This window comes from Colletotrichum orchidophilum (assembly GCF_001831195.1).
Source record: "Colletotrichum orchidophilum strain IMI 309357 chromosome Unknown Scaffold_80.1, whole genome shotgun sequence".
Classification (NCBI taxonomy): domain Eukaryota; kingdom Fungi; phylum Ascomycota; class Sordariomycetes; order Glomerellales; family Glomerellaceae; genus Colletotrichum; species Colletotrichum orchidophilum.
The window spans coordinates 212,061-234,392 of NW_019173036.1; the positions used below are offsets into that span (position 1 = coordinate 212,061).

General features: G+C 54.5%; 12 protein-coding genes across 12 annotated transcripts; 6 read left to right on the forward strand and 6 right to left on the reverse strand.

The window, feature by feature from the left end:
* Window positions 1-856: 856 nt before the first annotated feature.
* CORC01_09095 (NUDIX domain-containing protein) lies at window positions 857-2,136 on the forward strand (the record flags this gene model as incomplete). The annotated part of the gene is made up of 2 exons (XM_022620725.1): window positions 857-1,391; window positions 1,448-2,136. The coding sequence occupies 2 exons, from the start codon at window positions 857-859 to the stop codon at window positions 2,134-2,136; spliced, it is 1,224 nt and encodes a 407-aa protein (XP_022472824.1).
* Window positions 2,137-2,778: 642 nt separating this feature from the next.
* CORC01_09096 (ADP-ribosylation factor family protein) lies at window positions 2,779-3,578 on the forward strand (the record flags this gene model as incomplete). The annotated part of the gene is made up of 3 exons (XM_022620726.1): window positions 2,779-2,827; window positions 2,900-3,485; window positions 3,545-3,578. 3 exons carry the CDS (start codon window positions 2,779-2,781, stop codon window positions 3,576-3,578), a joined length of 669 nt encoding a protein of 222 aa, XP_022472825.1.
* Window positions 3,579-3,706: 128 nt separating this feature from the next.
* Window positions 3,707-4,662, reverse strand: CORC01_09097 (3' exoribonuclease family protein; the record flags this gene model as incomplete). The annotated part of the gene is made up of 2 exons (XM_022620727.1): window positions 3,707-4,439; window positions 4,499-4,662. The coding sequence occupies 2 exons, from the start codon at window positions 4,660-4,662 to the stop codon at window positions 3,707-3,709; spliced, it is 897 nt and encodes a 298-aa protein (XP_022472826.1).
* A 308-nt stretch (window positions 4,663-4,970) lies between these two features.
* CORC01_09098 (Cwf15/Cwc15 cell cycle control protein) lies at window positions 4,971-5,963 on the forward strand (the record flags this gene model as incomplete). Its single annotated transcript, XM_022620728.1, has 3 exons — window positions 4,971-5,003; window positions 5,060-5,632; window positions 5,910-5,963. The coding sequence occupies 3 exons, from the start codon at window positions 4,971-4,973 to the stop codon at window positions 5,961-5,963; spliced, it is 660 nt and encodes a 219-aa protein (XP_022472827.1).
* Window positions 5,964-6,374: 411 nt separating this feature from the next.
* CORC01_09099 (uncharacterized protein) lies at window positions 6,375-6,867 on the reverse strand (the record flags this gene model as incomplete). The annotated part of the gene is made up of 2 exons (XM_022620729.1): window positions 6,375-6,808; window positions 6,861-6,867. 2 exons carry the CDS (start codon window positions 6,865-6,867, stop codon window positions 6,375-6,377), a joined length of 441 nt encoding a protein of 146 aa, XP_022472828.1.
* Window positions 6,868-8,203: 1,336 nt separating this feature from the next.
* Window positions 8,204-8,602, forward strand: CORC01_09100 (uncharacterized protein; the record flags this gene model as incomplete). Its single annotated transcript, XM_022620730.1, has 1 exon — window positions 8,204-8,602. One exon carries the CDS (start codon window positions 8,204-8,206, stop codon window positions 8,600-8,602), a length of 399 nt encoding a protein of 132 aa, XP_022472829.1.
* A 1,580-nt stretch (window positions 8,603-10,182) lies between these two features.
* CORC01_09101 (uncharacterized protein) lies at window positions 10,183-10,471 on the reverse strand (the record flags this gene model as incomplete). Its single annotated transcript, XM_022620731.1, has 2 exons — window positions 10,183-10,356; window positions 10,424-10,471. 2 exons carry the CDS (start codon window positions 10,469-10,471, stop codon window positions 10,183-10,185), a joined length of 222 nt encoding a protein of 73 aa, XP_022472830.1.
* A 1,879-nt stretch (window positions 10,472-12,350) lies between these two features.
* On the forward strand, window positions 12,351-13,465 carry CORC01_09102 (uncharacterized protein; the record flags this gene model as incomplete). Its single annotated transcript, XM_022620732.1, has 3 exons — window positions 12,351-12,827; window positions 12,921-13,045; window positions 13,186-13,465. The coding sequence occupies 3 exons, from the start codon at window positions 12,351-12,353 to the stop codon at window positions 13,463-13,465; spliced, it is 882 nt and encodes a 293-aa protein (XP_022472831.1).
* Window positions 13,466-14,387: 922 nt separating this feature from the next.
* On the reverse strand, window positions 14,388-15,665 carry CORC01_09103 (PH domain-containing protein; the record flags this gene model as incomplete). The annotated part of the gene is made up of 2 exons (XM_022620733.1): window positions 14,388-15,090; window positions 15,157-15,665. The coding sequence occupies 2 exons, from the start codon at window positions 15,663-15,665 to the stop codon at window positions 14,388-14,390; spliced, it is 1,212 nt and encodes a 403-aa protein (XP_022472832.1).
* Window positions 15,666-16,378: 713 nt separating this feature from the next.
* Window positions 16,379-16,486, forward strand: CORC01_09104 (uncharacterized protein; the record flags this gene model as incomplete). The annotated part of the gene is made up of 1 exon (XM_022620734.1): window positions 16,379-16,486. The coding sequence occupies one exon, from the start codon at window positions 16,379-16,381 to the stop codon at window positions 16,484-16,486; it is 108 nt and encodes a 35-aa protein (XP_022472833.1).
* Window positions 16,487-17,247: 761 nt separating this feature from the next.
* On the reverse strand, window positions 17,248-17,496 carry CORC01_09105 (uncharacterized protein; the record flags this gene model as incomplete). Its single annotated transcript, XM_022620735.1, has 1 exon — window positions 17,248-17,496. The coding sequence occupies one exon, from the start codon at window positions 17,494-17,496 to the stop codon at window positions 17,248-17,250; it is 249 nt and encodes an 82-aa protein (XP_022472834.1).
* Window positions 17,497-20,935: 3,439 nt separating this feature from the next.
* CORC01_09106 (uncharacterized protein) lies at window positions 20,936-21,658 on the reverse strand (the record flags this gene model as incomplete). Its single annotated transcript, XM_022620736.1, has 1 exon — window positions 20,936-21,658. One exon carries the CDS (start codon window positions 21,656-21,658, stop codon window positions 20,936-20,938), a length of 723 nt encoding a protein of 240 aa, XP_022472835.1.
* Window positions 21,659-22,332: the final 674 nt, after the last annotated feature.

Below are 22,332 nucleotides of genomic sequence, written 5' to 3' on the forward strand. Positions count from 1 at the left end.
CAGGCTTCGACATTAGTTAAATAGTAACTGAGGACGATATATTATTACTCGCAGCGAATGAAGCTTGAAGATTGTGCCGCAATAGGCAAATGACATGAAGTTGTGCAAATCCGCACTCGAAGACCCAAGTGCTTGTATCGCTTTATCGCGATAAGCGATAGGAACTCAAAGATGACTAAACTTGACTTACCTTACCTTAACCCTTGCACCTCGGCAAGATCTCTTGTGTGGGCGATCTCGGGACACGGCGATTGGATAAGCTTAAGTGCGCTTTCAAATCTGAGATGTCGCATTGACAGCTACCCAATGAATCACCATCACACCTTTCTCCCGCGCCATATCCAATGACGAAGCAGGCAATCCAACACGACGGCGCATCAGACAGCTGCCACGCACGGCCTAGTAAGTAGCGCTGAACACCGTGACAACTCCGGGTAGGGGCCAGTCGATCCGGTGTCTCTCGTCCCGCACGGTGTCTGCGACCTCCTAGGTGGGGGAGGGATCTGCCGGGAGCTCCATTTATCGGAGCTCAGCGGCGAGTCGTGATTCACCGTGACAGCTCCATCGCATTGCGTCTCTGCTCCCCCATCTTTCATGCCGTCCCTCGTCAATCTGATTAATCAGCCGGACCAGTCCGTTACCGTAAGTCTTCTAGATGTCCCACATTTTTGGGCGCGACAAACCTCCTGTGTGTGTGTGTGTGTAACATTGATCTTTTGTAGAGACTTGCAAACCGCACCGTTTTTTGACTTTAGTATTTCGCCATATACTTTCCTACATCGGCGCCCATCACTTCGAACCCGTAAACCCCAAGAGCCCGCGATTTCTTCACCGCCCGCTAACCACGAACCTCGGCATGGGTTCTCAAGCTTGGAACCTTCCCGCACCAGTCGACGACCCGGACTCCATGCTGTCCCGCAAGTTCGGGCGGGAGACCGTCAACTACTTCGCCGGCAGCGTCCTTAACCGCGTCGGGTGGCTCCGTACCGACCACACCTTCATCCGGGCGGCTTTCCAGTCCCAGGATACCAAGTTTATGCTTCTCAAAGATCTCAGCCCCCTCACCAGCGCCCCGACAAAAGTGCAGTTCGTCTCATACGATGACGTCAAGCCCCTAACTACGGAGGACCCTTTCGGGCCGTCCGAGGAGCACTTGATCAAGAACTTTGACTCGACGGTCACGAAGCCGCTTATCATCTTCTTGGGACTCGAGGAGAGCGCCAAGGTGCCTTTTGAGTATAAGGGTCTCAAGGGACGGCCGTGGTTTGCAGTCGACGTGACGCCCAAGGGCTCATACGCCGATGCGGCTACCGCTCTTATCGAGGCTCAGTCTTCCAAGGGGTACAAGTTCCTCGAGGGAATGAGACCGATGACACTCGAGCCGGATCATGGTAAGGATCTCTCATAGGAAGCCATTTTTCATGTTAGACGCTGATGAACATGTTAGCTGGTATTTATGCCCAGGCCCGTTCCATCGCGGACTGGAACACGCGCAACAAGTTCTGCGCCGGGTGCGGGCAGCCGTCCCTATCAGGCAACACCGGGTACAAGCGCCTGTGTCCCACCACCGACCTCGCCGGCTCGGACACGCCCCGCGAGAGAGCCGAGTGCGCCACCCGCAAGGGCGTTTCCAATATCAGCTTCCCAAGGACGGACCCGACCATGATCGCCGCCGTCATCTCCTCGGACGGCACAAAGGTGCTTTTGGGCCGGAATAAGCGGTACCCGCCCCACTGGTACAGCACGCTCGCGGGCTTCATCGAACCCGGCGAGTCCATCGAGGAGTCTGTCCGACGCGAGGTCCTGGAGGAGGCCGGTGTGCGGGTCGGGCGCGTGGTCATCCACTCGAGCCAGCCGTGGCCATACCCCGCGAGCTTGATGATCGGCGCTATCGCGCAGGCTCTGCCCGATGGCGAGACGATTGATCTCGGCAACGACCCCGAGTTGGAGGACGCGCAGTGGTTCCCTCTCGAGACGGTTGGGGACGCGCTCAAGTATGGTGTTAGCAGCCTTGGTGAGCCTGCGCCCGAGGGCTACAAGGAGGGCGGGCTTCGTTTGCCCCCTCCGGCGGCTATCGCAAACCGTTTGATCACTGCTGTCGTTGAGGGTTTTGCGACCGCCGCGCCAAAGATGTGAGGGACGGGTGAGCTTGCAGAGTTGGCTAGCAACGTGTTTAGATGTCATGATAGATATGAATGAATAGACTCGCCCGCGTCTCTGCGTCTTATTCTGGGATTCAGAGTTCAACACTTCACAGTGAGCGTAGCATCAGCAGTACTCTGCGGTTGAGTGAATGCCCAAGCCCAGTGACTTCCTAGGAAGTATGAAAGGCACAGTTGCAGGAGAGTGACGACAAGTTGAGTTGCTGTCGTACGAAAGACTTTGATCCAAACTTGAAGGATTTTCTTCGAGGTGTCGTGTGACATCAAGGTCCTCAGCCAAACCCACGCCTCATAAGTGACACGACAGGAGACAAGCTTGCCTGGGCGCGTAGGGCTGAGGAGCCGCCAACACTACACGTGTAGGTCCCCTGAAACCCCTGTATGGTCCCCACTATCAACGCAGCGGACAGCGTGTCAGCGACGCAGGCCAGCACAAGCTCCAGCGCCAGTTTGAGCTCCAGCTCGCACGAGCTCCATCCTGTCCACTTCATCCATCCACATCCCGCCAATTGCGCCGCCATCGAACCCTCCACCTGTCCCGGCGCCAACGATTCTCCAAACCTCGCCCGTCCAATTTCGTCGCAACCGGCTCATTCCAGTCGGTCATCTGCTTGCCATGTATCACCTAGCCAAGGGTTTATACCTCTTAGCCACCAGCAAAGAAGGTTTGCGCATATGAAACAGAGCAGCCGTACCTTACCCAGCTAATCTTGTCCGTTTCTTCCTCTACTTTACAGAGTACTCCGTTATCCTCCTCGGCCTCGACAATGCCGGAAAGACAACCTTCCACGAACAAGTCAAGCACTTCTTCCTCGAGTCGCATCCGGACCCAAAACTCAAGACCGTGCCGACGGTGGGACAGAACGTCTCGACGATATCTCTGCCAGACATGTACCTGAAGATATGGGACGTGGGCGGACAGCACTCGCTGCGCCGCCTGTGGCAGAGCTACTACGCCTCGGCGCATGCCATCGTCTTCATCATCGACTCGACCGACATTGGCGACGGGAACCTCGAGCACGACAGCTCGGGGCGGCTGGACGAGTGCCGCCTGGTGCTGGAGGACGTGCTGCAGCATTCCGAGACGGAGGGCGTGCCTGTTCTGGTGCTGGCCAACAAGCAGGACCGCGAGGACTGCGTCGAGGTCGTCAGGATCAAGGAGGGGTTGGTGAAGAAGGTGTTTGAGGGCGAGAAGGCGAGCAGTATCCGCGACTCGAGGGTGCTTCCTGTCAGTGCGCTGACGGGGACGGGTGTCAAGGAGGCGGTCGAGTGGGTGAGGTCACGGGTGAAGTGGAACAAGGAATCGAGGCCGCCGGTGATGCGGTAGTTCGTCGCTGGCTGTCGTCATTTACGAGACATGAATGCTCACGGGAAATCTTTAGACTGGCGTCGCTGGAGTTGGAGGCTCGAAGCTAGGGATGAAACGAGTGGCACCTCAAATGAGTGGTTGGTCCTCGCTTATTCTTGAAGAGCATGGGTTTTTGAGAGCGTATATGGCTGGGTATCATTTTACAACTTTCTTTTTCTTCCTCTGCTTGACGGATCTATGCGTCCACGACTCTGTCATTCTCCGCAGACAGAAGTTCTGATATGAGGCCGCCCTTGTCCCTCCGTTTTGCGTCGTCCGCCAGCCTCTCGTCCACTATCGTCGAGAACTCTTTGGCCTTCTGCAACGCCACGTTACCGCAGTGCAGCAGCGTCACCGCCTCTACGGGCGTGCCTCCCAGCTTGGAAATCTGGCTGATCTCGCCGTGCTTATTCAGGCTGACCGTCACGCTGCTTGTCCGCAGCTGCTCCTCCAACCAGTTGGCGTCGACGAGTGTGATCTCCCCCTCGTCACCATAGAAGCTGAACGTCACGCAGAACGGGCTGTGCAGCCAGCTCAGGGGTACGGGCTCGCGCTCGGCGGGGGTAAAGATGGTGAGGGACTCGCCCTCATTGGCCGTGTCGGGCTTGCGGAAGTGGCGCAAGGCGGCGATGACGGCGAGGCAGGCCGCGTCGGTGAGGTTGCCGTCGTGCGAGAGGACGTGGACGTCGGCGCGAACAGACCAGACCTTTTGGCCGGCGATGAGGCAGAGCGATTCGGTATCGAGGGCGCCCGAGCGGCGGACCGTCTTCTCGAGGAGGCGCGACAGGAGGACCTCGGCCTCGGTTGGCCTGTTGACCTCGAATGCTGGGGAGACCATGGGGCTGAGTTCGGTGGTGATTTGGAAGATGCCTTCAAAGGGGCGGTCTGAGTAGGGGACCGTCACTTCTGCTGAAACTTTGACAAGGACTCTAGAAACTGGTTTAGCAGGCCTGGTCTAGCGATTGAGAATATCATATGGTTTACTGACCTCGTCTTGCCAAGCTCAACGTTGGCCACTCCATACTCGTCGCCAAAAGTGAGTTGGACTTTTCGATATTGGTCGAATTCCCGGCCATCAAGTCTCAAGTTCTCCTTGAGAGCTTGTGTGACAAACGCCTTCTCATTCGCTGACGGCTCGGCTTCTCTGGGCATCTTGGTGGTTGAAATTGGTGACTGCAAGGGCAAGTTCAGACTGAGAAGCTCACGGATTTACCAGTGACCTGCAAGTGTTCAGTGAGGTCGATCGCAGTAGTGGGGCGCTTGCAAAAATTCTGCCGGGCGGTCGAAGCCTTAATTGTCGCCTCCCCTGCACCTGGACCCACTCAACGAGCTGCGCGCGCGCATGCATTTGCTGGGGACCTCACGGCAATCGTTAATTTACGGACAACACTCAGCCTCCCACTTCGACACACCATCAAATACCAATCTTCAGTTCTCACAATCCGTCGCAAACTGCCAGGATGACCACCGCTCACCGTCCCACCTTCGACCCGGTTCGTTGCCATACTGTCCTCCTATCATTGTCAATCCTTACTGACGAAATTACCAGGCCCGAGGTAAAGAAGCACTCCGTGGCCCGGCCTACCACCAACGCCTCCTGCCAGCGCACACCCATCTCAAGTTCCGCCAAGCCGGCCAGGGCGGCAACGCAGACGACGAGTCCCACGATCTCAGAGCCGAGCTCCTCGCCGCCGAGGCCGCCCACTTCGCCAAGAAGAACGGCGGCGCGCCTCCCACATCCGCAGACGACGATGCTACCGCCGAAGTGCCCTCGGGCGGCATCAAGCGCGCTCTCGAGGCCGGGTCACAAGCAGATGGTGAAGAGGACTTTGAAACGAAGCGGAGGAGGATATTGGAAGAGTCGCGGGACGTCGACGCATCTTCGGACGAGGAGGAGGATGAAGAAGACGATGACGACGACAGTGACGAGGACAGCGACGATGAGGAGGCGGAGCTACAGCGTGAAATGGAGAAGATTCGTCGCGAGAGAGCGGAGAAAAGGGAGCGTGAAGAGAGGGAGAGGGCCAAAATTGAGGAGGAGGCTCGGGAGAGGGACATTGCGCTGGGGAACCCGCTATTGAACAAGCCCGATTTCAACATGAAGAGGCGGTGGGACGATGATGTTGTTTTCAAGAACCAGGCAAGAGGCACGGAGGAGAAGGGGGGGGGGAGGGGAAATGAGGGCGGGACCCCCCATTTGGAAACGCCCAGATTACAACGGAAAGGAGGGGGGGGCGGGAGGTTTTTTTTAAAAACAAACGGAAAGGGACCGGGGGGGGGGGGGGAGGGGAAGAAGGTTGTTAAAAAAATATTTCCCCCCCCCCCCCCCCCCCCCCCCTAATCATGCTCTTGTATGGGCGGATGACTGGTCTGACGACGGTGTGCTGACTTGCGTATAGGATCTCCTGCGCTCCGACTTCCATAAGCGATTCATGAGCAAGTATGTTAGATAGATACCCACCGCCGATTACGGTGGAAAATGCGAATTTTTGTCTTCTTCAATTGGATTACTGTCTGTGGCAGAACCCAGCATCGGGTGGTCGATGACGACCCCAGGTTGCGGCAAAAAAGCACGCCGAGTTGAAGAAGTGGGCAAAGACTGTGACGAGATGCGTAGTTCTATTTTTCCAGACTGATAGAATACCGATGGCTGCTGAGCGGAACATTTGGTGCACCCCAAGAACAAGGGAAGATAGGTCACCGCTACTACGAATATATCTACGTGTAATTTACAGCTGGATCTTTTATCGCTTTTGACGTAGCTGTACCAATTTCAACCACTTGGCAGTCTTAACTTTCGGAATCAATTACGACTTGCCCTCAAAATCAAGGAGATTGCGCTTGCCGCGGCACGGCGGTCGAAATCAGCTCCGGCATACTCGCCATAGGGGGAACGTTTCATTCATGCAGAGGCCCCACGCAGTACGCGTAAAGCCTCGCTTGAGCGAAGCCCTACAATCCGCCGCATCGAGGGATAAGTTGACCTCGAAGGACAGCGCCGACATGATGCCGCTCTGGATGCACATGCCCATGCAGGTCTGCGCGCGTTCGTCGACCACGGACCATCGCCCGCAGCGCAACGTGGTGCTCTCGGCGACCACGGCGCCTTCGGGTGGGTCCACGGGGACGGTTGTATACCCGTCGCCCGGTCCGGGCGGCGCAGTGGGGCCGCTGGGTAGCGGCGCCGTCGTGGTTATGTCGGCGCCCTGCGGGCCGAGACACAGCACGCTCCCCAGGACAGGCGTCGCGACGTGGAGGTTCGGGCAGTCGATGTTCAGCCACGGGCTGTAGCGGCAGACTTCGCATGGTGAGTAATTGCCATCAAAATGAAACTTGCCATCGATTCTTACCACTCATCAGCTAGACCAGGCCCTACGTAAACATTCGAGGTGATGAATCCGAGGCCAACGAAACTGGAGGCGATTAGGGTAGTCAGCGCATCGAGAGGCTTCAAGAGGCACCTCGGCAATTTGATTCATCATGAAAAGTTTCTAGAGACTCACATTACCGAGGAGTTGAGTATCGTAGTATTGGAACTTCCTGGGGAACGTTGAGATATCTCATAATGAGAGAGGCAGAAACTGCTGCCTGTCCAATTTCAACAATCTTGCAAATGATGCCGCGCTACCTACCCAGTTCTACGACTGATAAGTTCAACCAGCTCGAAATTCAGCCATTGCGGTTTCGGACCAGACTTCTATGCCCCGGATGTCTGCGCCTCGAGGCTGCGAGAGAAAGCCTGAATGTGATCCTAGATTAGGTTAACAATGGTCTGAGAGATCCAAACTCCCCTTAACGTGTGCTGCTTTAAATATGTGACTCTTTCCAGAATTTAGAGCCTTTTCATCATAGGCCAGGACAAGAACTGAAAGTCTACCTCTCAGGGATTCTCTGGCACAACCAAAAACTTCATAAATAACGTCCAGATTATTTTTATTTCCCACCGGCATGCTCACATCTATCTTTTCTCGTGTGGTGATAGGAAGGTCAAGAAACTTGCGACGAAGACGGCACCCTCAGCAGGGCTGTCGGCTATTGTGAAGGATGGGGGGCCCGAAGGTCATGCAGTGTCTTCTTTCCCGGAAAGATTCCTCGTGGCGTCTACTCAATTATCAACTTCGCCTTTGCCACTACCGATCCTCAGACTTTTCCTGTCCTACCAGCCATTCCGGACGACAACCCACTCTACAAGCGCTTGACGGCACCCAAGAAAGATGATTCCACACTTCACGTCTATATTGATATCTATATTGCTATTGGCGGTTGGACCTTCAACGACTTATGTCCAATGGATACCACTTTGTCAGACGTTGCCAAGTACGAGGAGAACCATAGGGAGTTCATCAAATCTCTCCTTGCGTTACTCAACACATACGAAATAGACGGCACTGATCTCGACTGGGAGTACCCCTGAAGGGAAGCCGGCGTTCCCTTCGCTGAGTCCTGACCCGTACCAACGACGATTCTTTTTTGGCCTTCCGTAAAATACATCGGCCCAGACGGTATGGCAGCAACCATTACGCTCAACTCTCCCTTTCCAACCCCTCCGGTCTCGATCGAGCCGGACGCAGCGGCGCCCCCGGCTGGAGGCTGGCCCAAGAGGGCGGACAAGCCTTCATCAGCGCGGGATACAACTCTTTCGTGGACCAATGCTACTTTGTAGGCTTCACCTGCCCCAATCTTTGGTCCGGTTATGGCGAGGCCCAATGACCCTGGCGACCTGTACGACGAATGTTGCACCGACGATCAAGTCGCCCATTCTCCTGTGACGTCGACGAGCGTCACGTCCAAGTCTGAAACCCCGACCAATTCGACGCAAGCCGTGCCTGTGCCTTTGCCCGCCCCATCGCCGCTCGGGAAGGGTAACTCGATCGACAACAAGGTGAAGTGCCACAACACCGGACGTGGCGCCGACCACACGCGAGTCAACAACGCCAACAAGTCTTTCTATAGCATTCTAGGTGCCCAGGGAACCGTCATCCGCCACAAATTTACCTTCAAATACAAGCACAACTTCCCGGACAGGACGAGCGATCTCGGGCTCGAGGTCGTCCTGGACTTTACCCTCAACAAGGGCTGCGAGTGGACGTGAAACTTTAACCAGTGCGCGCGCTACCTAAAGGTGGCGGAGGACAACTGCGCCGTGGATTCGAAGCATGGCGGAACCATCAGGAATAGTTGTTACTTCTGGAGACTCAACTTTAACAACGAGTGGTGAGAGACCTACTTGTTTCTGGTGGATAGGTGGCGAGCGTCTTATGCTTTTCTCACGGATGCCTCAAACGCAAAAGAAATATGTAACCATCAAAGACTTTTGATTTCACGTACATCTGCCAGAGATGAGCAGTCAGTCCTCAGGTTATTTATAGTATAGTATATAGTTATGTTGCTCGGTGATTCTCTTTGCCCCGTTCGGCGAATCTTGACACATTGTAAGTGTTAGTTGGCGATAATGCTGTATGCTCGAATCCAGCATCAACGAGTTGATCGAAATCGTCTTTGGGCTCGGTGGGTTCACCACCGCAGAACAGCCCATAAACAATGGTATTGAAACTTTTAGGTAGACTAATGCGAACGGCCTGTGTACTTTAGTGATCATAATGGTGTATCCGTGATGGTTTTGGGGCCAATGCCTGAATCACCACGCTTGTGTGAATGTGCCTCGCCTTGCGCCTTGAACCTGCGCCCTAAACAGAAGACCCTACCAAGATTATGATAAGCCCGATAATGAGAAGCTATAGATGCTCATTTTACAACGCTTTTATCTGTCGGTAAAGGCCAACACCCTCTTGCGTGCGCTTCAGATGCCAGGCACCCCGCCTATATCAATCTGCCTTTCGGCATCTACTACCACATACGACCATACCCATTGGAAAACTCGGGATCCCGTCCGCTCTCCCATAGATAAGCTAATGAGGGCCGGATTAGTAGTTGGGTCGGTGACGACCAGCGAATACCTGGTGTTGTATGTTTTTGAAGTTTTTGTGGTATTTTGTGGAGTTTTGGTCAAGACGGGTGGGTGGGCATATTAGAGTGGAGGACGGAGGACTAGCTCAACCACTATAAGTTGTGCTGACGCTCGACAACCAATGGCACTCTGAAAAGCTCCAGTGGATGGGAAACTAGTATGCTACTGTTTATCAGCATCCAGTTTGGTGCAGTTGCTGGCCTGGGTGAGTTAAACGGTTCACTGAATCGCGGGCGATGACTTCGACTTGGAGGCGACATTGGAAATGGTGAGATGGGGAAATCCATGATCTACCCCAATAGAAATATGATGTCAGGTTGCTCTGACTCGTGTGACTGAGAGGTGATTTTGCGCTCTGTTTGAAATAAGTCTATTGGTTGTCAGAATGCCGTCGCCCTTTTTCTTGTCTATCAAAGGTTCCCGGCTATATCAAGCAAACAACTCCCTCCCTGAAACCACGCCTCGTTCTTGGTTGTTTCATAGTACTACAACGACATGATTGAGTGATTTCTTATTATGACTTTACACGCCAGGGGGCAGTGTATTTATTAGACCTCGAGAGGTCTCCCCCGCCATCCACAATCCACGATCCACCGTTGTTCAAATGCCCTGTTTCCTTGTCCAAGAAGGGGAAAAGCCGACGTTCGACTCGAAAGATATTTGGCAACATTAACGAGAAATTACAGCAAACTCCCGAAACCTCTCTACAAGTTGACAGCAAGGCCCATTCCACCGACCATGATGCCCAGTGCAATGGCCGCTGTCTCTCTCGGGCCGGCGTTCTTGCTCTTGCTGGCCGAGTGGGAGGCCGACGCTTTGGCCGTGGCAGTGGCGGTTTTGGTGGTGCTTGTCGTCGTATTGGAGGGGTGCGTAGCGGCCTGTTGTAGTAGAACGTCGTTAGTTACTTGCGGAAAGCTGGTATAGTGAGGTTGAGGGTGGTATTACCAAGGCCACTGTAGCCATGGCGAGGAGTGCGGCGAGGGAGAAACGCATGTTGGCTGGTGGAATGGTACGGATTGGGAGTTGGTGTCGTCTTGTGTTTCTGATCAGATGTACTGTGTAAAGCCCTTGGTGGTCTGGAACTATTCGTTGTGAGGCTGTGAGGGATGTGAGATCAAATGTAGTCGGATGATAGGCTTCTGATGTGTCTTATACGATATTTAGACAGCGAGAGGGCAATGTTTTGTAAGAACCAAAAGCATGACGCCAATCTACCAAGCACAATCTAAACCGAACCTAAAACCAAACCGCTGAATGGCGCAACCATCATGACAACACAAAAGAGGCTCTGCCTCGGTGCCTGGCATATGATGATGACGACTATGGCGCCGTTCCTGTTCTCTGGGATATGGATCCCACCAATACTGTCCACCTCATTGTCTGTCGAATCAGAAAACATTTACAAGTTTTGGCGTGGGCTTCAAATCAACTAGCCAGGATGGCTGGCTCTATTGATCGATGGAGGTTATGTGATTGTGTTAGACTTGTTTACGGAAGCTACGGAATGGAACTTCTCGGAGCGCATCATAGGAAGATCTAACCGCGATTATGCCCGAGAGGTCCGAAAAGAGGCGAAGTCGCTTGCGTTTTGTGATCTAGCCTCTTGTTCGGAATTGCTCGCTCGCCATGCAGACTTTCACTTCGGCTCAACATACCGAAAGGTGGGAAGAGAACATGGTCAAGATGCTTAGCCTTTCATGGCGCGAATAGATGGGAATAGCTTCACAAGGGTATGTTGATCAGCTGATAGATCGGGCAAATCATTTGATGATACAGCTAGCGAAAGGAGAGCAGATATCTCACGCTTCAGGCGCCTTTTTTGAAATATTGTTTCAAAATGCGCGGAACGGCACCAGGAACTTGCAGGATATACGTTAACCGCGTGACACGGTATTTCTTCATGGACGCGGTTAGTCGATTGGGTCTCGATTGAGGTATAACTACACAGGATTTGTTGAGTCATGAGTTTTAGTTGAGTGGGCTGCTCGGACCGCGATGGGACGCCGACAGGTACCCTCGCGGGGTCCGCGGGGGGGCGAATCGAGAAGTTTCCGGATGGCCAGGACTCCCGGGAGTCAATTGATCCTTCTTGCTATCGTGTGTAGTAGAAATATGCGCTGCTAAACTAAACATTGGGATACCAAGTTTGTGAATGTCATTTCCGTCACGGTGCTAGAAGCAGGCGTCTATTTGGCATGGGAATCGTGATGGAATAAGTCATGCTGTCTTTCGAGTGCCTAGGTCCCCGGGTTCATTTACCTAGAGTCCAGATGTTCGAGATTCAGCTTACCACCACTATCTCACCACAACCTCACTTATGATGAAAAAAGTTAGGAATTGGCTTGTTGCGTTGTGTCGACCGTCTCTTGCCGCCAGCTTGTCGGGGACAGAAAGAACGACAAGAAAGCATATTTGCATCGCCGAGATGCTCAGTCACCCGACCTCCCGTAGATCCGTCGTTTGGAACATCAAGACGGAAGAAGCCTAGAGGTTGAATTGACTTTTCCCAAACGGACAAGAAAAAGCGTGGCGTCAACCCCCGCGCCAAGCTGCCAGGAACAACCGGCCGGCCGGGATCGCGCGCATCTGTTTGTCTTGGCGGCGCTCATCCCACCGCCAAGGACAAAAAAAGACATGGAGGTAAAACAAGACAAGCCTAGGCCTAAGCCGCTGGCTGCACGTGACTCTCCCGTCATCTTCGCGCCGTCTCCCCCCCACCAAAGTACCTTACCATAGACGCGTCTCGTCTCGTCGCCAGACAACCTCAGCGCCAATCTTCCACCCAACTTGAATACCTAGGTACTACAATCGCAATCACATCGCATCGCAGACCCAACCAAGCAACGCAATCACCACCCGCTTCATCCTCAAAATGTCCGCCCCCGATCAAGAACACCCGCAGCACCCGCAACCCATAAGCGAACCCCAATCCCAGACGCAAACGCAAGACCACGCCGTCCAACACAGTACAGGATCCGAATCGCAAACCGGCGGCGCATCATCAAAAACAGCAGCAGCAGCAGCAGCAGCAGCAGCGGCAGCAACCTCAGCGACAGCGCAATCATCACAACAAGCACAACCGCAAGCGCAAAATTCACAACCGGAACCCCTTCAGCAGCAATCACAACCGCCCGCCTCGCCCCCGCTCCCCCAAAAACACACCCCCGCGACGCCCGGCCCCCGCGCGGGACGCTTCATCCAGCTCTACGACGGCGCCCTCTCCAGCACCCTCCGCAAAGTCAGCTACGACAACTTCGCGTCCTGCTTCCCCACCGTCGCCGCCCACGCGCCGAATACCCTGCGCAACGTCCAGAAGCAAATGGTGGACTACCTCGAGGAGAGGTGTAACGTACGTGGTGTCTGCTCAGTCTCCATTGCATGGACATGGCCTCAGGCAGCTGTAGTCTGATCAAAACCTCATGCTAATAAATTCCTTCTGCAGAAAGACTTCCAATCGATCCTCGCCGACCGCGATGTCATCCGGAAACTCAACGAGCTAGAAAATCTCGTCAGCGACGCGGACCGCAGAAGACAAGAAGGCGGTGACACGGTCGAAGAACCTGTTCCGTACGTCATCTCCTCCTCCTCCTAGCCCCTCGTTGTCCTTGGACATACTGCCCCCCACCCCCAAACTCTCCTCCCTCTATTCTCTCACAAGCCGCCGGGTAGAAAGCAAAAAGGACTGACAGCCAAAAAAAAAAAAACAGACCACACGTCCTCCCCCCCGACGAAATCCTAACAGCCCATCTCGCCCCGCGCCTCGCGCCCCAACAATCCACCCTCAACGCCCGCCTCCAAAACACCCAGGCCTCCAACGAGTCCCTCTTCGCCTCCATCCAGTCCCAGCGCGCGGAAATCGACGCCCTCCTCGCGCAGCTCGAGGGCCAGGTCGCCGATATCGACGGTGCCAACGCCCTGCTGGTGGACGTTGCGCCCGAGTTGGCGGCTGAGGCGCGGGCTTCCGAGGTTGAAATGGCGGGTATGTGAACAGAAAGGGGGAGGGAGCAGGAGACGTAGGTACGAGACCGGAACGTACCTAAACCACCAAAGGCAGGACTCAAGGAGACATGAATTCTTTCTTTGAATGAGTTGGGTGGCGGCTGTAGAGAGGATTGCTTTTCCCAATGCGTTAGATACCAATTTGGTTTATATAGGCCTTCATTTTGCTTTCAATCCATGTCTTGTTCGTTTCCCCTCCTCCACGTACTTCGGTATCACGACGTTGGTCATGACGTTGGAGCACTTCTCCGAGGGATTCGCTTGTGGACAACCTAGTTTATGTTATGTTGCTTTGTCTTGTCTTGGGCATCAGACACTTCCACAGTGGGCTCAGCGACCACATCCATCCGCAGGCATATTTGTCAAAGTCCAATATATTCAAGTTGACCAGGCTACGCCTTGGCCTAGACGAAAGGAGTCTTCAAAGTTTTCCCATCATCAACGAATATGCTCGCTGCCAAGGCATCCACAGTGCCAACGCTGAATACTCCATGCTACAAAAAAACAACAGGACGTAAATGAAATCGGGGCTGCCGATATTGCCGCTGCCCTTGACAACTCCGCCCAATGATGATATGCTTGGCGCAAAGCTATGCTTTCGTTCTCTCTCTCGCCCACCATGAAAGACAAAGGAGATTGAGGAAGATATGAGAGGAATGGAGGTAAAAAGAGGAAACAAAAAAAGAGCCAACCGAATGCATATGCCGCGCCGTCCCGCCCGATTTTTGTTTTGGCCGCCGTACCGACCGACTGACCGGCCCCAGCCTCTGGGGTATGTAATGGTGAAAATCCGTCTCGTTCGAATCTTGCGATTCTTCCTCGTGTCAATGCGAAAAAAAAAGGCCCTCGTTGATGAGGGCACGGGGTATGTATATGTGCAGTAGAAGTGAGGGAGGAACAACGATCCTTCTTAAATCCTTCTGTTTTCCGTATGGATAACTTGCCAAGGGCCGAAGAAATCGATCTCGCCGTAGGCTGGTGGCAGTACGCGCACCATGCGACCCGTCGCCCAGTCCACGAACCATCGCTTCCCCTTGCTGATGATGTAATTTGACTTTCGGGGGCTCTTGAACAGGAGAACAGAGTAGCAAAGCTTGGCGTACAGCAGGTCGTGAGCAGCGCTCCATTGGTGCTCGGGCGCCCATTTTCCGGTGTCGGGATCGATGGCCTCGTTGGGATACGATGTCGTCGACAGGCGGCTGCTAATGGGCTCGTTCCTCGAGGGCCCGGGGCCATAGATAGACTCGCTGTCTAATACGTTGGTCTCACCGCGCTCGCCGACGACGGCCTGGTGGACGAGACCCTCTATTGTCGACGATGCTGGGAAGGGATCGGGCGCATCGGTAGATGCCACACGGCGAAGTTCAGGACTCAGTGGTCGTGGCGTCGGTACAGGGTAGTTGTTCGTCGGTGCTGGTGTTTGGCCACGGAACCAGCGGATGCGTTGAATACGGGGGATACTTTGGTCGCGGGGGTAATCACGGTCGTCGATCGGAGCCGCAACATCGATGGCGGCGAAGAGAGCCTCCAGCCACTTGACCATCGTGCTTAATTCTATACATGAGAGAAGGAACTGATCGGTCTCTGCCCTGACACGAATGACATATCGCCTCCTAGGGGGAAGTCAGTTTCTTGGCAGGTCTTGGCATGGATTGAGGCTGAGAATCGAGGCAACCTACTTCTTGTAATCGGCAGCAATACCAATGTCGGCGTGCTGAAGGCTGTACGCTTTGTCGAGAGAAGCCTTCTTCACCCACGGCGGGTTGTCGGGCGAGATGGTCGGTCCGTCTCTCGTCCTGCCCCATCCCCAATCCTTCTTCACGTTGTAAAAATTCAAAGCAGTGCCTCGAAGTTGTACGATTGTGGTGTGCCAGTTTCTGTCCTCTGCCCGTTTGGTGGTGTTTTCAATTTCCATCTTCTTCACCCATACACCCTCCAACTCGATGTCGCACGAATAGTCCGGCAGGTCTTCCCCGACTCCATGCTGGGAGTTGATCCTGGGTGCCGACGGTTGTTTTGGTCTAGCATCCCGCTCATATGGTGGCGGCTGTGACGGTCGTCGGAAAGGGGAAGTCATGACTTCCTGGTAAAAATAATCCTCCTCCATCGATAGTCGCCGCCGGAGAGGCGGCGGCTGCGCAGCGGTATTAGATGGTCCATTTCCGCCATCCTCGCTGCGGGGATCCATGGGGTAGATGAGCTTTTATATGACAGTAGACGAGCGAGCCAGCAACAGACGAGTCGTGTCAGGCCAGGACCACCATGCGGCGGGTGGCAGCGGAGGCAGAGGCCCGTTCCCGTGCGTCTGTCTCGGACGGATTCCCTGGAGACGAGGGATTCACGAGATGTGCTTGGCCCGGGGGTTATGCTGACCCGCAAAACTTCATGGTGAGGGCCTTTTGTCGGCGGCTCTTTCTGAGGGCCGCACGGGGCAGAGTAACGTAAAACAAATGCAAAGGGGTCCTAGACCGAGACCGGTAGATGAGATGAGATCGGGAGTGGATAGGTCCAGTCAGGTACGAATGCGTAGGTATGGAGAAGGACTGGAGACCTGGAGACCTCGGTGGTGTGTGTGTGTCGTGGTGAGAAAGGTGGATGAAGGTTGGAGTGATGTGCCGAGAAGCGAGGAAGCGGTGGCAATGAGCGACGGGTCCAAGTAATACGCCTCGCTCCAATGACCGGGCGTAGGACTAGAAGTTGTTTTCCTCGAGGTGCGAGACAAGCAAGCGCAGCGCAGCACAGCACAGCACAGAGGAGAGGATGGACACGAGATGGGATAGAAGGTCAAGGTTGCAACGGGCTGGCGGGAGGAGTCAAGCGAAACGGGAGGCGTCGAGTCATCGGGTGGTGCCAGCGTAAAGAAAGAGCCGCTTAACAAGGTTGGACTGAATAGGCAGCCCGATGATGGAAGCAGTGCAACCCGGAAACGAGGGCACCGATTCCCGTGCAGGGCCGAAGGGGCGCGAGAGGTTGGAGACGATGTCCGGGACCGCCCAGCAAGGGGAGTAAGTCTGTGTTGAACGACCGGGGCCGCAAGGGGGACTTGGCTCTGGGGGCGGATCTCATGCGCATCGGACGTCGGGTCAGGCTAGGACAGGGCTTGTTGAAGAGCGGCGGGTGGGAATGTGGTCCCGTAGCTGACAAGGACAGCGTGATATGGCGAAAGAATAGGGTAACAGAAACCAGAGGTGAATAAAGACCATGTACGGTAATTGGTGTGTTCCTGGAGGGTGCCGCGCGAGTTGTGGTGATCAGAGAAGGGTGGATGGACGGATGGGACCTGGTTGCTGGGCGTGAAGGCGTGTATCCAGCGGCACAGGACCCAAGCAGATCAAGAAAAGGGAGGGCATGCGGTCGGGATGGGTCTGTCTTTTTCCCGCTTCCTTTTCGATTCCCAGAACCAAAAGGTCGTGTGCGCGCTACAATCGGTCCCTGTCGGGATTTTTGCAGGTATTGGGTGATGCGATAATAGTGTAATGGAGGGGGGAAGAGGAGAGATGGAGGCTCGGATTCTGGCCGGGCGGTAGGTGTGCACGTATCGATCAGCCAAGGTGCGATTCAATTAATAACCCGAGGGTACGTATTCGTAGAGTACCAGGACTCAATGCGATGCAGCGACACTGGGCACGCGTACCCTTGATACCTCGGATCGATTTGGCAAATGCGCAGAGTTTGGTCGGATTGCAGGCTGGCTGGAGATGACTTGCAGTTTGGCGCTTCCACCGTACTTTTGCGAGTCGCGACTTGCGAAATGTGTTGAGCAGCGGCGGCTAGCAAATGGAAACGCAGGCCATCGACTTTGGAACTTGAGGCAGACAGGCAGGCCGCAGGGGCAGACGAACGAAGGGAGGGGGGGGATGAAAGCGGCAGGGTGTCGTGAATGGACAAGGAACCGACGGCCTTGTCGCAAATGGCAGGCTCAAGTTAGGGCGAGTTCGGTGCCGATGATCGTCAAGACGAACACCCGGCGGCCAGTGGTCCACGATCAATTCTTGAAACCTAAGTGGCCAGCAGTTCATCCCGTTTGGCAAGCCCACAGCATTAAGAAAAATAGAAAGGGCCTTGCTATGTGGGAAGCAAGAACAGCGCCGAGCGGACCGAGGCCTTTTGTAGACAGGTCTAACCCGTTTGGGGAGGTGAATGACATGCGGCGACCGGGGTGGAGCGGGCCCAAGGTACTTTTTTTTCTCTCTTTCTTTCCTTGACCTCTGCTAGACCACCCATCTTTTGATCTTTTGATCTTTGGTGGACGGTAATGCTACCTCCCGTTGCTCCTGGACCCAGTAGGACGGCAGGGTATCTTTGCACTCGGAGACGAGACGGACAGAGGCTGGTACCGCGTAGGTCGACGACGTCTTCTTACACTGCTATTTGCATCGCAACCTTGGAAATTGGACGCCATAGCAGAATGGGCTCTGGCAATACCTCAAGGTGCTACTCCGTCGTACACGAACAGAAAAGGGGAGAATTAGAACTTTGGGAGGAACCAAGAGAAAAACAATAGGTGGTCAGTGGATACGCAAAGCTTCAAACGCAATGCGCAATGCATCTATCTGATGCAAGGAATGGCGCAAAGTCCTCGATTGATGCCGGGCAGGCAGGTACGCAGGCAAGGACCAGATGGGAAGGACTCTCGAATGTCGGCCTGCCTGCTTCCAAGGTCAGCTGAATGAACACTTTTCCCAATGGCACCAATTACGGCATCACGGCACAGAAAGGCGGGGGGCCTAGGCCGGCGTGGACTCTCCTTCCGTACGGTGTACGCCGTACCTGCTTCCTTTCTCAGTCTTAAAGTTCCCAGTGTCCACCGCTCGAGTCGGGCGCGACCCGACCAGAGAAAGTGAACCTTCTTCACTGGTATCCGTACTGACGCCGAGACGTGCTCCTTCCGTTACTTTCCTGCTCAACTCCCTCGGCCATATAGCAGGCAGGTACTCCGTAAGGCCAGGTACTGTACGGATACGGATACCGTTGCAACTCGACTTCAATTCCGGCAACGACGTCCCTACCTTAGTCTTCCAACACAGGAAGGTAGGAAGGCCCTTTGCATGCGGTGTCCACGTCATTCAATCTCTAGGATTTTTTCTCCCGGATATAGGCAGAACGGAGCCACGTCGGCAACTGCCAGTCTGCCACTTGCTGACTGGCTGTGGAGACTGGAGCTTCGTAAACCGAGTCCACCTTGGTTTAAGGTAAATTCTAAGGTAAATGTCAGGTGGATCGTCGACGGGGGGTTTGATATCTGAAGTTCTGAACCTGACCCAGTACGGCTGAACCAGGTTGGGGCTACTCGTACCGTAATTCCGCGAACAAATTGTATATCCGCACAGCTGGACGGAAGTCTTGGCTGACAATTTGGCAAACGAGGCCTGCTTGGTAAGACGATGGCTGATCCCAATGGGATACTTCGAAGTTTCTGTTTAATGGGATGAACGGCATGGCCGCCGACATGACGGTGCTAAAACATGCCATACCACGTAGCGCAACCACCGCTACCGAACACCGCCCACACACTGGATCTTCTCTCTAGACCCAGACCGACACCAAAGGCCAAGACCAGGACGAAACAGGTCAGATATCCGCCACTGTGCCCGATTCCTGCCGCGCAACCAAGCGTTTCTCCATCATCCATGTCGCCATGCCATCCCCTTAACATTCGAATTGCCTGCCCTGGCCTCCCCTTCCATTATCCCCCCCTTTCCGCCGCCGTCGCCGCCATCACCGCCGTCACCGTTTTTGCTGGCTCGGGAATCCTTGGCTCTGCACTGCAAGTCGCTAATGGATGTCAATGGAGGGTTAGCACCACTTAGCAGCACAACGGGAGCGCGGCCAAGCTCGATGCACATGGCGATCCCGTCCGCAAGTGGCTTGGACTCAAGAATCGGCCGAGAGACGACTGTGTCCGGCTTGCATCTCGTCCGCTGAAACGGAGGCAACCACTGGTGTGTCCTTAAATCTACAACAAAGTTCCCTACCGTGTACGCCCACCCGAAACATTGACGGCGATACACCAATGCTGTATGCTGGCCTGGGCCTCGACGGGAAGAATGGTGCATAAACGAAACGATGAACGGCGAATGCCAAGAGCGGCGGCTGGCCCGAACCACCTACCACCCTCGCGCACACACTCGCCTCTCCTCGCTTGAGCGCTTGTCCTACTACGAGTGCGCAGGGCGGAGTGCCCGTTTGGATGGACGCCCGATCATTAGCAAAAGTCCAAAGGATCTTTTGCGAGCGGATCCCACTCAGCCGTTCCCTTTGCTAACACTAAGTCGAGTACAGCCCCTGCTTCATCGCTTGTCGTTGGTCAGCCATACCTACCTTACAGTACATTTCAAAGCCAAGCATCAGTCGTGCAAGTTTGGGTAAAACAGATTGAACTTTTGCAGAGGACACGTATATTGTGCTGCCTTTGTAGCAGAGTTTTCGCTTCGACCCTGGCGCCTCAATGGCGCCGTTTTCCATATTGCGATTGCCATACACAAAGACACTTTGCCTCACCACAAGACGGAGCACTCTCCGCGACATCCGGCCCGTCAGGACTCAGGACAATCATTGAGAATTTGAGCCAGCAGTTGGCAATGGCAGCTTACCCCGTCCATCACGCCATGCCTGCCAGGATAGGGACCCCGTCCAGATCCCCCCGTTCCCCAGAAAACGCCCTTCGGGTGCCCTCCGCCACGCCACCAAGTCAGGTTTTGACTACGGGGCCGCAAGTCGCAATTCGAACGTCGCGCCCTGCTCCTCTTCCAACGTTTTTTTTTTCTTCTCTCCATAGATGGACTGCGAACATGTTGCTTTCGGGGCCTGTCAAGCAATGTCACGTATCACTGATGGCGGACTGGTAAGGAGGTAATGGTCTGTTAACTTGCAGGCCAGGTTACTACCACTACGCTCACACGGCCCCGGAACCCGGCCGCCCGTTTCTGCTTCTAGCGGCTTCGCCCAATCTCTTGGAACTTTCTTGGAAAGCTTGAGTGGACGCCATTCCCGCACCACAGCTCACGCCCCGTCCTCCAGCTGGCTGCCGCTGAATGCTCGCCCTGCCCTGTTTTTGCCCGGCCGGCCAGGCTTATCAACTTGAAAAGAATGTTTCACTATCATTGAGAAGACAGGACGTTGATTCTAACGCCAGTCTGCTTGTGCCACTTTACCTCGGAAAAGGCAATATTCTAGAAGCACTTGCCTGTCGCCTACACTAACGGACCGAACCCCCGAAAGATGTACTTTTTCCTAAACAAGAATTGACGACGGAAATCTCCAAACAATCTCCACTGTCTAGCCGCTGTCGAAGGTGCTGATCTTGGATTATCGCCGGCAGTTCCCTATCTACCTACCACTTGAATATTTTCATCCTGGTTCTGTGATCATCGGTCAGCAAAACTGTTTGCATGCTGGTTACAGAGCTATTGCAACCCCTCGGAGGACAAACAAGCGCGGTCAGGTCTGGCCAATTACTCACAGCCCACTCGCACCTTGGATTCCGTATGGTACCGCTACAAGGATGGAAGCATTTTGCAAAGCGCTACTTTGTAAGCAGTGATGACAGCATGCTGCTCTGCGACCTAGACCACTCGCGCCGGAGAATAATACAACCCAACGGCAAGATTTCCCCTCTTTAGATTCTCGACGCCCGAGGGAGCTGGGGGGATCACGGCAAAAACGGCATCTCCTAGGCCATTTCCAATCGCGGTCCAGGTACGGGCCAACCACACGCTGTTGACGTGACCGCCATCTCAATCGAGAAGGTCGCAAGCAAACAGGGAGGGGGGTAAAAGAAGAACTGTGGATGCAAGAGCAAAGGGAACTGCACCGTAGGACTTGCAACGTCCGAGCCGAGCCCGCCGGCAGAAGGCCAACGGGGAGAGGAACAGCGAGCACAGCCTCACCGGCTGGGACAGGAGCCCCATTTGTCCAAGTGGGAAAGTTTCCTTTAATCAACTCGGCAAATACTGACAGTTCCGACAGCAAGTCTTTACTCGTACGGATACCAGTCTGATTGACGTTATGGGTTGCGAGGGGGATGAACAAAAATACCCAGCCTTTTACCCCAGTTGGGCGGCCAAGCCCGCAGGCCAAGACTTTGAGCTGCAAGCCTCTGTACACCACTCTGAACAGAGCAACCGTAGTCGCTGCTGTACCCTGATGGACAGAATAGAAATACACAAGAGATCCGCTCATCATGACAGAGCGTGCGTCGATGGCAGCCTCCGACTTGTTGACCTGGCCGTGCTGGGCGCTGGGCCTGCCGGCAGCTCTTGGGAGTAAGGACATTATTACGTACTTCATTTTCTCGAAAAAGGAGACATTCCCTCAGCTCTGTACGACAATGTGGAGACGAATTCGCATACCGACGGCCTACCATCAGCGCTTCCAGGGCCTTGGCGACGAGGTTGAACTCAAAAGGTTTCAGACAAAAGGACACACGAACTTTTGGAAATTTCCACATTGGTTCCTTTGTCGGTCGACCCTGCACCACAGACCACAGGTGGTCCGATCTCCAAGACAAACAACCAGACGTGCAGTCCGCACGCTCCTCGCGAACTCGGTGGGTATTTCCCGGGGGCCATTCTGAATGGAGCCCAAGGACTCAAAGAATGGTTTGACATGGTTTTCTGGAGTCGCGCAGGGTTCGTTTGTTTATACAACGTTGTTTTCTCCCCAGGTTCTTTTGTAAAGAGGAAACCTTTCTTTTTCTTTTTCCCCCTCTAAGCGACTTGGGCTAGTTAGTTTGCTCCCATCAAAAATTCGAGATGATTAGGGATAGGGGATACACGAGCAATCTGAGCAGGTAGGTCCAATGACACCAAAACGTGGTCCGATTCTCTCTCTCGACTCTCGAGTGCCTCAATACA